Raw genomic sequence first — 14,660 nt, 5'->3', positions numbered from 1 at the left:
CCAGCTAATTTTTCTTTGTATGTTTTAGTAGAGATAAGGGGTCTTGCTCTTGCTTAGGCTGGTCTCCAACTTCTGACCTCAAGGGATCCTCTTTGGCCTCCCAGAGTGCCATGATTATAGGCATGCAACCTAGAAAATCATTTTCATTTGTTAGGTTTGCTTTCCAGTCTTTGTCCATGTTACAAAGCTGTATCCTAACATAAATGCTTTCCTGTCGCTACAAAATATATATTTGTAATTTTTAAAGGCTGCGAAGTATTTAATTGACTGGATTCTTGTAATTTGCTTAATCATTTCCATATTGTTTGACAATTTTTCTTGAGAGGCAGAGTGATTCAGTTGAGAGAACGAAAAGTTTGAAAACAGATATCTTACATTTGAACCTCTTATTTCACTTTCTGAAACTGTTTCTTTGTTTTTAAAAGGTCGGGTTTTTTGTTTTGTTTTGTTTTTTTTGGTTTGTCTTCTGCTTTTTTTTTTTTTTTTTTTTTTTTTTTTTTTTTTTTGAGACAGGATCTCTCTCTCTGTTTACCAGGCTGGAGTGCAGGGACTCTTCACAGGTCCCATTATAACTCACTGAATCCTCCAACTTCTGGTCTCAAATGGTTCTCCTGTCTCAGCCTCCTAAATAGGCAGGACTACAGGTGCATGCCACAGCACCTGGCTAAGAAGGTGAGTTTTAATAGGGATTATGCTTTTACTCTGCACATGGAGGTGATTTATATAAAGTCCCAGCTAAACTTGGAATACTCAATAAAAAACCATAATTTCAGTATTTGGTAATTACAAATATGTAGTATGAGAAATACCTTTCATACTTAAAGCTCACATTATCTTCTGTGTTATTTCCTTAGGATGAAGTCTTATAAATGGGATTACTGGGTCAAAGAGTATATACATTTTTATGGCATTTAGAAACACATGTCAAATTGCTTTTCAAAAAGTTTTCTTCAATTACACAGCCACTAGCAAGGAATTGCATCACACATTGCATCAGGTTCCCTTTATGTTCCCCATACACATATTATGTGAAACATTTGTAATTGGTTGTTTTAATTTTCTTTCTGAGGAATTTGAACATTTTTCCCCGATAGTTCAGACAGCCACGTGGGCTGCAAGCCGCGTTTGTGGACTACATCTCCCAAGGTGCTCCGCGGGCGCGCTGACAGGAAGTAGCCGGAGCATCTCCCGCCTCCACGCCGGGGCGAAGAGGTTCTATCCGGGGCCTTGGCGCTTCTCTTTCCTTTCGCGCCGGTTGCCGCTGCGGAGCGCGGCGTGTCCATGTGCGCAGTGAGTGGCGCTATTCCTGGCCCAGTAGCTCCTGAGCTCCTGGTTTGATCGAGTCCGCGCTGCGATGGACCCCAATACCATTATCGAGGCCCTGCGGGGCACCATGGACCCAGCCCTGCGTGAGGCCGCGGAGCGCCAGCTAAATGAAGTAAGGACGCCGGGCTGGCGGTGGCGGCGGGCGGGCAGACAGTCTGTGGCAGGCCGAGCCCCGGGAACTGGCCAGAGTCGCGGACGGCGTCGTGAGAGGCCCAGCTGGAGGGGTGGGGCGCAGGTCTGACGGCGAGTGCCACGCCGGGGAGCCTCGGTGTGGTGTGGTGCGGTGGTGGTGGTTGCCGCCAAGGCTTCCTTTGCGTCGGATCCTGAGCTGGGCCTCTGGCTGCGGTCGAGGCATGAGGAGCCGGCTGAGGCGAGGCGGGCGTGACGGGCTGGACACATGGCCGGCTCGGGTGGCCGGCCGCCCTCTGGCTCATTCCCAAGCTCGTTCCTCGCGCCCAGGAGGGGGCGAAACTCATTGGGAGGTTTTTCAAGACGGTTCAAGACCAGTCTCACCGGCGCCAGGTCTGGAGGGGCTCCTGGGAATACAACCTGGTCCGCGGGGAGCTGCGCTTGTCAGCCTTGTCACTTTGCTGGGCTGATCTGTGGCCAGTCTCGGGGGCACCACTTCCTCCTCTCTGACTGAGCTGTTAGGGAAAGCTTTCAGAGGCAAGTCCACGCCTCGGCAGAGCAGGGGTAGTTGCCAGGTACTTATATGAGTCTGATCCTTGATCTTCTACTGTCATGATGCCCCAGTTGGGGACGTTAGGTAATGTAGTGCAAAGGGTCAGGTGAAGTGCACCCTTCTAGGTATATAGCAGCACCACTGATTTCTTGAGTGACCTTGGGCAAGTCGCTTAACCTCTTGATCCTGAGCTTCCCATTCATAAGATAATGCCATAAGGATCCTGTGACAGTCAAGTGAGATAATGTAAGTCTGAATGCCTTGAAACGTGCTAAGCTCCGTGTCAATTCAGATATTGCATTCGCTGAGGGTTAGTTTCTTTTTACACCATATTTTTTGGGGACCACCCCTTGGAAAACAGCTTTATTACTTGGATAATTTATTGTATTATCTTTAGCATAGTTTTTGTTTTTAAACTTTAGCAGTTTTATATATCATTGATCACTATTTTAAAGCCTTCTTAAAAGGGTTGCAGTAACTTCTGTGCCAGTTACTGTCTTTTAGTGTACTACTGAATCTGCAGCTTTGGGGAGGTTTAGTGTACATTTTTTTCATAACTATATCTAGTGTTAGAGAATAGTATAAATTTTTGTAACTTAAAAAGAAGTCCCATTTTAAAATATAAATTCAATTATTTTATAATTCTCTTAGCTGGTAGGTAGATAATTTAAAAACATTATATTTATATTTTACCAGAAACAGCAGTAATATTACTAATTGTACATTTTCAATTTAAAGTGCTGTACTAGAGATCCCTGACCTTATGGAACTTATAGTTCAAGGAGACATAGTTTAGACAAATTAAATGTGAAGTTATTTCAAAGTAAAAAGTTAATTATATTTTATATGTAAATGAGAACATTATTATACTAAGACTGATGATTAATGGTCAAATTCTTAGACTAGAAATCACCTTGGGAGGAGCTTAGATTTCTTTTGGATATAAAATAAGTAAATTGAAACAGATTCCTACTTAGAGCAGTTACTAAACTATGGAGGGAGTTCCGGATTACGTTTTGTTTTTATTTTGTGATAGACATGGGTTAAGATAAACATTTTGCTTATGAGGTATTAATATAGTTGTAAATCTAAAACACTTAAAAGTTTAGTTATGGTGATTTCTACCATGACTTTAATTTAATAGCTCATTATTTTGACTAAATATATTTGCTTGTAATTACTTTTAAAAATTACTGCTTGAAAGAGTTGTTTCCCACATATGAAAATTGGATAAATGATACTTGGTAAAAATTTGAAATTCATTTATTCCTCTAACAGGTATTATGTGTCTTGTTAATGTTATATGCATTAATATCTTATAATAAAGACCTGAGTAAGTATTTCACAAGCTAGTTTTTGGAGTAGAAATGATCAAAATACTATTCAAATCCCCTTTAACTTAAACATTAAGCTTCTGCTTTGGAATACTATGGAACAGTCAACACTGCTAATCTTTTCTGTCAAAATTTGTTTTGTGACCTATAGTTCTGTAGTTATTAGCTATTTACATTTTATACATTTCTTTCGATTATTACATACCTAGATTTTTGAGTAATTTTCCTAAGGCAACTTTTCTAATAGAATATTTACTTTTATCTCTAATTTTTATTCCATTTTAATACACTGCTTTGCCCCTCCCTTCTTCCATTTAAATATTTTTTGTTTTGACTTTCTTGTGACAGAACTTTGGTTGAGGAAACAGCTCCCAGATAACTCTTAAATATAGTAAGGATGAGGAAGTACCAGTTTATTTCTGGGAGGCTCTTGCTTTGGAGAAGATAGGTGAAGGAATCATTCTGTGATGTCTCTTATTCTACTGAAGCTGCATTTTGGTTCATTTAGTTAAAAGGAAGAAGATCATTGACATTTGGCTGAATCTCTTTGCTAAGTGAGGTAATCACTAACTCTGTAAAAAATTGTGTAAATGTTATCAAAGTATTTATAATGTAGATAACTTCTAAACAGAACCATGCTCCTACCTGAGAGCCTTTGCACTTAATTATTATATATGCTTGGAACTCAGTAATCTCCCTGACTTGTTCTCTCACTTCCTTCCATCCCTGTTCAAATGTCTCAGATGTCTTATCATCACTAGAGTTCCCTGACTGCCATACTCCCCACATCCCTTCACTTATTTATTTTTCTCTATAGCACTTATTTATCATACATGTTTTACCAGTTTTTTAAAGAATTTATTTTAGAGATGGGTGTCTTGCTGTGTTGCCCAGGCTGGAGTGTAGTGGCTATTATAGGCCACAAGCAATCCTCCTGCTTCTGCCTGCTGAGTAGCTAGGATTATAGGCTGGGTGTGGTGGTTCCTTATTTTCGTTCTCCCCACTATAATTTTAAGTTTCATGAGATCAGAAGTTTTTATCTTTTGTTACCATTATTCTTTGATTTGCTGATGTTAGGCTTTATTTATGGACTTCTATAATAGAGAACAGTATGGGCTTTAGCACTATTACACCACTCCCACGTTGAGGACTTTTAGGGTATTTATTTTTATTATTACTTATAGATAAAATTAAGAAAATTTTATTAGACTGTTAGGGACCTCAGTGAGGACTGTATTTTTGGCAGGTATTTTCAAGATACATTTCACTTAATGTTCCCCACTGACTTACTCTGTAGTATGTTTGTGTTTTGATACGTTTCTTTTTTGTTTTTTAGACCAGTATTATAACTTTGGATCCCATTGTCATTACTAAATATCTTCCTATAGCAAACTTTGCCTTGAAGATTAGAGAAGGCAATTGAAAGATACAAGTGTTCTTGGAAATAAAATTGAAAGCCCTTCAGCCATTTTATTTATTTACTTTAACTACTAAAGGGTTCTGTACTAGCTGAGAGATCTTGAGAAAGTTATTTAACATCTAAGCACCAGTTTTATTATATACTGACAATAGTACTTGTATCTTTGTCATTGTATTATGTCGATTGAGTGTGGTGATGCATGTAAAAAATTTAGGAAAGTGTTTGGCACCTACCAAGTCCTCCATATTATCTTGAACTACTGCATGTGTGCCAGTTGATTAACAAATTCAAGGTGCTATGCAATTTGTTTCTTACTTCAGTCTGCTATCTTAGTAGTTGTACATCTCAGTGAAAAATGAAGCTTCGGACACTGGGATCACTAGTAGGTAGCATTATCATAACACGAAAGTTGGCACAATTATAAGGACAGTGCCTGGCACATAATAGGCTCTCAATAAATATTTGTTGAATGAAGAAAGAGATAAGAACTCGAATAGTTGAGATATTAAGAATACCCTTCTTTGAATCTTTAAAAAGATTTGTGTTATAGCTATCTGTCACTTCAATTAAATGGTGTACTTTGGAGATTAATTGACTTGTATATGTTTAGAAGTGGAATTTTTAAAGTACTTTGTTTTGTTTAGGTAAAATATGTGACATTTAGTATTCATTCACTCAGTAAACAATTGAGTGTTTATGATGTTTCAGAGACTATTTGATCTTGGGGATACAAAGTCTTCCTACACGTGCGCACACACACACAGACACAGACACAGAAATACTTGTTTCTTCATTTGTAAGATAAGGATAAAATATCTGATGATTTTTGGCAGATTATTATAATAGACAATAATCTTTTGGCCTTCTTCCTGCTTTAGCTGCCAGTGTTCTTCTGTGGAAACCTTTCTATATGCAACACTTTACTCGTGCTGCTTAAGCTCTGTTAAGCTCTTCGCCTACAACTAAAATTTTCCTATCCTTAAATCTCATCAAACCCATCTTAAATTCCATTTTTTCCAGGAAGGTTTTCCCCATATTCCAGCTTATGTTGACCTTTCCCTACTCTAACTTTTTGTGGTACTGTGTTAACTTACAACTCATCTTTTTAACACCTAATCTTACATTTTCCCTTATATTTTATTTTACTTGAATTTTATTTGAACCAGGTGATTGCTAACTGTCCCTTCTACTCTAAAAATTCACTGATTTTGAACTTGTTTAGTTCCTGTGGGAATAAAATGTTTAGATCAGGATCTATTTCTTTTTTAACTGCCAGAGGTTAGCTGAGAGTTGACACTTAACATATAATTGTTTCTGATATTTAAAACATATTTGAAAAAAAAAATGAGTTCCTGTGATGTAGCAGGTACTATCCTTGATGCTGAGGATCTGACACTGTTCACAAGAGAAAGTCCTGGCTCTTGTGAAGCTTACGTTTGAACTGAAGTTTTAAATGTAATACTAGGAAATTTTTTTTGGAAATATTTATTCTGAATAATAGTTCTCAGTCTGGTCCATTTAATAGCAAATGGCTGTGTCCTAGGCATGGAGCTAAGTATTTAGAAGTAGATGCAAAGAAACTCATGATTCTTGCCTAGAATTCTGGAGCTCCATAATCACCATGTCACTGGCCCTCTCAATACATGTGGTCAGTACTATAATAGAGCTATGTATAAGTTTTGGATGAGGAAACCATTAAATCTGACTTTGGTTAAGGCAGATGTGATCTCAGTGTCAGTATTCCCTCCCGTGTTATACATGTAGCCAAGAAAAATGCCCTAAGTGAAATTAGAAGCCTTACCTAGTAGCCATTTAAACCTTCAGTTGCAAAGCTGAGTGTACTATAAAATGATTATGTGGGCAGAAATGCTGCTTACTCACATGCTTTATGTGAAAAAGTAAGTGGCTTTGGTTTTGATAAGTTTCTTGATATTTTGCGTTTATCTTTTCAACTCACACTACCCTGAATCGGTTTTAGGATCATCACAAATAGTTAACTATTACTGATGTATGTGATATGCCTTATTTATAAATGGTTAATTTTATTTTATTAAAGGACTTATAAAATGCTTAATGAAAGTTTTAGGTCTGTAAGAGTGCACAATAATGGCGTTTGTAGGATAACTTGGCATGTTTAGAAATTAAGCAAATATTTGAGGATTTGCTGTATATTTTTGGAAGACCAGAGTAGTAGTTTGAGTAGATAACATTCCTTATCTAGGAATGTTGGGAAGTAGATACTGTTCTGGATTTGGGAGAGGGAAACTCCCTAGATACTTTGGCTGTTAGGAAGTTTTTCAGTGACATAGCGTATTAACAGATCTGAAAGAAAGATAATACTATATTTTGTTTGTTTGTTTTTGAGATAGTCTCCCTCTGTCGCCCAGGCTACAGGGCAGTGGCATCATCATGGCTAACTGCAACCTCAAACTCCTGGGCCCAAGCGAACCTCCTGCCTCAGCCTCCTGAGGAGTTGGGACTACAGGTGCGCACCACAATGCCTGGCTAATTTTTCTGTTTTTAGTAGAGATGGGATCTTGCTCTTGCTCAGGCTGGTCTGGAACTCCTGAGCTCAAGTAGTCCTCCCGCCTGAGTGCTAGGAAGGAGTATAGGCATGAGCCATTGGACCCAGATGATAATACTTTATTAATATTTGTAAGAAGGCTGGGCAAGGCGGCTCATGCCTGTAATTCTATGGGAGGCCAAAGTGGGAGGATCACTGGACGCCAGGACTTTGAGACCAGTCTGAGCAATGTAGTGAGACCCTGTCTCTACAAAAATAGAAAAATTAGCTAGGCATGATGGTACATGCCTGTACTACCAGCTACCTGGGAGACTGAGTGAGGCAAGAGGATTGCTTTAGTCCAGGAGTTTAAGGTTGCAATGAGCTATGACAATGTCACTGTACTCTAGCCTGGTCCACAGAGTGATACCCTGTCTCAAAAAAAGTGTAAGAAAACAATGATTTTCCTTTTCAGATATAGGAGATGAATATGTAATTTTATTTATTGTTTCTGTAAGTGGCACATTAATGAATCTGATTTAAAGTGGGCTTTTTCTTTTGGTCCTCAAATAATTTATAATAAAGAAGTTTTTTAAAATTCCTTCGTTGAAAAACATGTAAATGTTACTGTTATTTAATGAAGGCAAGAGAGCACAATGAAAAGCCTCAACATGGTCCTGATTCTACTACTTTGATGACTTAACCTCTCTGTGCCTCATATTTCACTTAGATAAAGTAGATGAATTTGCCCTTTTCACTTAGGTAAAGTAGAATTTGCCTTTGTTAAATTCTTTACTAAAAATGAAATGTTAGAAATTGTTTGGATCTTATGTAAAAATCTGATATCACAGTGTTCTTAAGCTCTTCTTTTTTCCTATGGTCTAAAGTGCATCAGCTAATTGAAGGTCTCTTTGATCGCATTTCAATGGAGAGAAAGTATAAAAAGTTATGTTTCTTAAAGAGTAAGCTTTTAAAAAAGATACTGACATTAGGTGATTGCATTGGAAAATGTGGATCCAGAGGGAAAACTGATTTTAGGGGAAATGAGTTAAGATTTAAGTCTAGTTTAAAGTGCCGGTAAACATCAAGTAGAAAAAGTCTAGCAGGCAATTGGAATGTGGAACTGAAGTTTAGAAGAGAAAGCAACAATGGAAAAGTGATTTTTTTTTTTTCCCTGCAGGTGATTAGAGAGAAAGGAGTATGATCCAGAGGTGTGGGGTGGACCAGAGGGCTAAACTTTGGGTCATGCCCAATTTGGACATCTTAAAGAGGAGGCTAGAGGTTTTGTGCATAAAAGTAGGAAAGAAGCCAGAAAAAGAGAATTTCAAGTAAGAAGGTTGAGTGTGGTTAGTTTCCTTCTTCTTACATAGATTTTGTAAATTTTATACCAGTGGGCATGAATTACTTTTGTAAATAAGTAAAAAGCTATTAGTAAAAGAAAGGGATATTGACATTTCTAAATGAGAGAGGTTAAAGCAAACTGAAGACTTTCTGGGTATAAAAAGCCTTTAAAGAATTGGTAACCTTGGGGAAAGCAATTTCTGATTACAAGGGTTATTGAGTGGAATGCTAGTAAGGGGTCGAATTAAGATTGTAAATTAAAAGGGTAATGGTGTTGGGAAATTTGTTGATGTAAATGTGTGTGCTTTTCTTCTTTTCCTGTCTTGTAAAGTTAAAGATATTCTGAGGGAGCAGAGTAAGCAATAGGGAAGCTGCCTGTGGAGTAGAAAAGAGCAGTAGCTTTTTCAGGTCTGTTACTACTACCTGTTGTAATAATAGTTTTTCATTCACTTTTATACTAAGTCCTTGAATTACATCCTTCATACTGCTTCAAGACCTCATCTTCCTACAACATAGATCTGATCATGTAAAAGCTTTCAAAAAAGTTCACGTGTTAGATTTCTTTTTTTCTCTTTTATTTTTCTTACTCGTCACTGCCTCAAAGCTCAATGTGTTAAATCTTTTTTTAAGACTCTGTTGCCCAGGCTAGAGTGCCATGGCATCAGCCTAGCTCCCAGCAACCTCAGACTCCTGGGCTCAAGCAATCCTTCTGCCTCAGCCTCCGGAGTAGCTTGGGACTACAGGCATGCATCACCATGCCCGGCTAATTTTTTCTATATATTTTAGTTGGCCAATTAATTTTTTTCTGTTTTTTAGTAGAGACGGGGTCTTACTCTTGCTCAGGCTGATTTCGAACTCCTGACCTTGAGTGATCCTTCCACCTCGGCCTTCCAGAGTGCTAAGATTACAGGCGGTGAGCCACCGGGCCTGGCCCTCAATGTGTTAGATCTTGATGTCACAGTTTACTTGTGACATCATTTTTCTTTTTCCATTTTTCATTTTTCTTTTACCATTCCATTTCATTCTTCTAATAATCTCTTTAACATAATCCATACTACTTTTCCTGTTTAATATTTTTTCTCCTTATCTTTAGATTTATGTCCTTTAGGGTCTAACTTGAAATTTTACTATGCATAATAGTCCAATTAGAATTAATCCCCCAATGTTGCTTTATATATTGCCTTTTTTCTCTGTAATATCTGATACATTGTAGGTACCACAGTAAGGGGCGTGGACTTAAAGGAGGTAAAAAATGGCGTTGGAATTGTTGAAGGATTTTGATGAAATGGATTAAGGGTGAATGTTGAAATTATCTGGGCTGATGACAGATAATGAGAAGATTCAAAGGTGTTTAGAAAGGTGGTTTATTGTTACGGCCAGGAGCTTTTAAACTTGAATATTGGGAATTTTAACCCTAATTAATGTGTAATGACTGATGTGTTGCTTCAGTTCTCCTGGTTCTCTGAGTGCTAGAATCAGGAAGCTTGAAGAGGGAACTGGACCTATGATTAGTTAGTGCCAGCATCCAGAAGTTACATTTATACTTTGATTCACATAAAAGATCTGTTGTAGCATCTTCTGAGGCCTATATTGATGCTTGCTAAACTGTTGACAGTAATACCACAATTAACCCCAATTTTAAAGTGTTTAAGGGTTTTTGGGGGTTTTTGAGATAAAGATTGATACTAGTGATATTATTATTTTTAAAGTTATTATAAAAATATGAAGAGAGCTCTTTTTAATGTGTGAGTTTGCTACACCCAGGAATGCTAGAAAGCTGTTAGAGATTAACCAATGCTTAAAAGAATGGTTTTTCCTAATTTGAATAGTTAATATATGTCTTTTATTTGATCTGTGTTTTATAATTGTACAGATCTGGGGCCTTTTTCTCTTGCATTTTTAAACTGTATTGAAGTATAATTTATGTACCATAAAATTCACCTGTTTTCAGTGACAATTGATGATTTTTAGTACATTTATCCAGTTGTACAACCATCACCACAGTAGGGATGGTTACATCCCTTATACCAGTTTATAGTTTATCCCCCATTCACCCTCCAATCCCAGGCTAATCTACTTTCTGTCAATTTTCTTAAGACTCTGATGTCCGATATTTAGTATTGCTCTAAGCCCATTTGTTATCTTTTTTGGAAGAATACAAGGCTTCCTTTTTTAAGGATGTCAGGCTGGGGGGAGATTTGTATGGGGTAGCTAGATAGATGTCCCAGGTTGAGTTTGCTTGTGCTGTCCCTACTGACAGAAATATCCTTTCGTTCTTACTTAGTCTAGCTCAGTTGTCTGAAAGTTATGCTTTTTTCATCTATTGTACTTTTAAATTTTATTGTGTGGTTTTGAAGGTAGTAAATAAAGTTAAAGTGATATGTGCTTATTTTCATAGTTCAGTTTTGTTGGTTTTAAAAAATAACTGTTGAATTCATCTATTTAAATTATCCAATTCAATAGTTTTTAGTGTATCCACAGAGTTATGCAATCATCACTATAATCTTTAGGACATTTTTCATCACCCTAAAAAGAAAATTCATACTCTTTAGCAGTCATTCCCCTCTTTGCCCCACCCCCTCACATTTAGGCAACCATCAGTCTACTTTCTGTCATACAGATTTGCCTATTCCAGGCATTTCATGTAATTGAAATCATACAATATGTAGTCTTTTGTGACTGACTTCTTTCCTACAGCATAATGTTTTCAAGGTTCATACATGTTGTAGTATGCATCAGTACTGTATTCTTTTTTATTGCTGAATAGTATTCTGTCATATGTATAGATATGTCACATTTTGTTTGTTTGTTTGTTTGTTTGTTTGAGACAGAGTCTCACTTTGTTGCCCAGGCTAGAGTGAGTGCCGTGGCATCAGCCTAGCTCACAGCAACCTCAATCTCCTGGGCTCAAGCGATCCTACTGCCTCAGCCTCCCGAGTAGCAGGGACTACAGGCATGTGTCACCATGCCCGGCTAATTTATTTTATAAATATATATAATATATATATATTTAGTTGGTCAATTAATTTCTTTCTGTTTTTAATAGAGACGGGGTCTCGCTCAGGCTGGTTTAGAACTCCTGACCTCGAGCAATCTGCCCGCCTCGGCCTCCCAGAGTGCTAGGATTACAGGCATGAGCCTGTAAGTGGATGCATTAAAAAAACAAACATTTTGGATATAGAATTGACAGGACTTGGTATATTAAATTAGGTTGAAGTGGTGAGGATTACTGTGAGGATAGTGACGAGAGGTTGGGAGAGGTGGTACAGGGAAGTAGAGTAACAGCTTTGAGGGGAAAAGATGGTTTGAATGTAGTAAGTCTGAGAATTCTATGAGGTAATGAAGTAGGGAAGTTATAGTGCTCTGGATTGGAAATAATGTATTTGACATATAGATAGTATTTGACAGAGATAAGATGAGATCAGCCGGGGAGTGGAAAAGATGGCCTATGACCAAGTCCTGGTGAGTTCTAGCATTTAAGGATTAAACAGGATGAGAAATCTGCAAAGGAGCCAGAGGAGAGCGACCAGAAAAGTGGTGTGCTATGTGGCAAAGATGGAAGAGTGTTTAAAGAAAGTGATAGTGGCTTACTGTGTTCAGATCTAGTTAGAGTAGTGCACAGGATCGATAATAACTCCCCTTTATCCACCTAACTCCTGCTTAGGTCTTACTTCTACATTAGGAGATTATCCTTTTGATTCTTAGTGCCCTGTACTTCTTCTATTATACACTTGTACCTCAGTATCTGTGGGGGAAGGTTCCAGTACCCCCATGAATGCCAAAATCCATGGATGCTCAACTTCCTTATATAAAATGATAATAGTATTTGCGTATAAACTACAAACATTCTTCCATTGACTTTATTTTTTTTAAACTTTTTTTATACACCCTGATCATGTGGACTGTAGACTTTAAATCATTTCTAGATTACTTGTGATACCTAATACAATGTAAATGCTATGTGAATAATTGTTATACTGTATTGTTTTCTAAATTTGTATTATTTTTTATTATATTGTTGGGGTTTTTTTTTCTGAATTTTTTTTTTTTTTTTTTTTTTTGAGACAGAATCTCTTGCTCTGGCTAGAGTGCTGTGGCGTCAGCCTAGCTCACAGCAACCTCAAACTCCTGGGCTCAAGCGATCCTCCTGCCTCAGCCTCCTGAGTAGCTGGGACTACAGGCATGCGCCACCATGCTCAGCTAATATATATATATTTTTTAGTTGTCCAGCTAATTTCTTTCTATGTTTTTAAATAGAGACGGGGTCTCGCTTTTGCTCAGGCTGGTCTTGAACTCCTGAACTCAAACAATATGCCCACCTCAACCTCCCAGAGTGCTAGGATTACAGGCCACCACGCCCGGCCTTCCTGAATATTTTTGATCCTTGGTTGGTTGAACCTATGGATACAGAACCCACAGGTATCAGGGGCCGACTGTGCTTTATTGCAGTTATCTGCTTGATTATATTGTTTTTCTTTATAACATTAAGTTTCCATGAGGTCATGGAGCCTGGTTGTCTTGTTCAACTCTGTAGTCTCAGCTTCTGGTATAATGTCTTGTACCAAGAACACCTGAATAAATAATTTTTGGAGTGACTAAAGTATCACTCTAGATTCTAATGTGGAAGAAATTTTTTATATTCAAAGGGAAAATTCTCAGTGAGAATGTGTTTACAGAATATTTGAGGATAAATGTAAAGAGTCAACGAAAATGAAAATCAGAGTTAATTTTTATTTTTTTCATCTAAGCATAAAATGAGAAAATGAGAATATTGTTTATGTGAACATGTGTAGAAAAATACTAAAATTTAGGCTGGGCCAGGCATGGTGGCTCACGCCTGTAATCCTAGCACTGTGGGAGGCTGAGGCGGGAGGATCGTTTGAGCTCAGGAGTTTGAGACCAGCCTGAACAAGAGCAAGACCCCATCGCTAGTAAAAATAGAAAGAAATTGGCTGGACAACTAAAAATATATATTGAAAAAATTAGCTGAGCATGGTGGCACATGCCTGTAGTCCCAGCTACTCAGGAGGCTGAGGCAGGAGGATCGCTTGAGCCCAGGAGTTTTAGGTTGCTGTGAGTTGGCCTGACGCCATGGCACTCTAGCCTGGGCTACAGAGTGAGACTGTCTCAAAAAAAAACAAACAAAAAAACTTTAGGCTGATAGGAGATGATGTTATAGGTGGTAGTTATATCAGGACAGAGGGGAATGAAACAGAAAACATACAAGAAAGGATTTAACTTGAATATTTAGTTTTTTTAAAAAATTGGTTACAGTCTTTTCTATATGTTACATTGTGTTTTCCTGTAAATTTCTAAAAATATGATCATATAGTTTGTATCCTACTTTTATTGTATGTTCAAAGCTATTGGTTTTTAACTTTCTATTGAAATATTAACAGGTATACAGAAAAGTTATCATAAGGGTACAGTCAATTAATTTTCACAACTGAGTGTACTTGTATAAAACAGCAGCTATGTTAAGAAATAAAACATAATTAGCACCTTGGAAACCACCCCAAGCTATTCATTTTTATTGATTTAGGATGTGTCTGGCCACTTAATAGAATGGCTGTATGGAGAAATTATTACTGAAAAGAGGAAATAGGTATCACAGAGGATATTGTTTTTAAGCTGCTGCCACCGGTGTAGGTTAAGAATGCTAGTTGGGGGCCTGGGGAAGGTGGCTCATGCCTATAATAATTCTAGCACTTTGGGAGGCAGAGGGGGGAGGATTGCTTGAGGCCAGGAGTTCAAGACCAGCCTGAGCAAGAGCAAGACTTCATCTCCACAAAAAATAGAAAAATTAGCTGGGCATGGTGGTGCGTGCCTGTAGACCCAGCTGGTCAGGAGCCTGAGGTAGGAGGATCACTTGAGCCCAGGAGTTTGAGGTTGCAGTGAGTTGTGATGATGCCACTGTACTCTAGCCTGGGCAACAGAGTAAGACCTTGTCAAAAAAAAAAAAAGAAGAAGAAGAAAAAGAAGAATGCTAGTTAGGATAAATGGGAAGTTCAGTGGTATGTGGGTAAATACAAACATCCAAAATGTTTTAGGATT

General features: G+C 37.9%; 1 protein-coding gene across 1 annotated transcript in view; it reads left to right on the top strand.

Annotated features, from left to right (window-relative positions):
- Positions 1-1,201: 1,201 nt before the first annotated feature.
- Positions 1,202-14,660, top strand: part of IPO7 (importin 7) — a 50,768-nt gene continuing 37,309 nt past the window's right edge. Inside the window, exon 1 of the mRNA XM_012784008.3 lies at positions 1,202-1,438. Coding sequence (XP_012639462.1) covers positions 1,355-1,438 — 84 coding nt within the window. The 5' untranslated portion in view covers positions 1,202-1,354. The remainder of the gene's footprint in view (positions 1,439-14,660) is intronic.

This window comes from Microcebus murinus, chromosome 4 (assembly GCF_040939455.1).
Source record: "Microcebus murinus isolate Inina chromosome 4, M.murinus_Inina_mat1.0, whole genome shotgun sequence".
In the NCBI taxonomy this organism is placed as follows: Eukaryota; Metazoa; Chordata; class Mammalia; order Primates; family Cheirogaleidae; genus Microcebus; species Microcebus murinus.
Note: the sequence above shows the minus strand (reverse complement) of the source record. Positions and strands in the feature narration are given on the sequence as shown.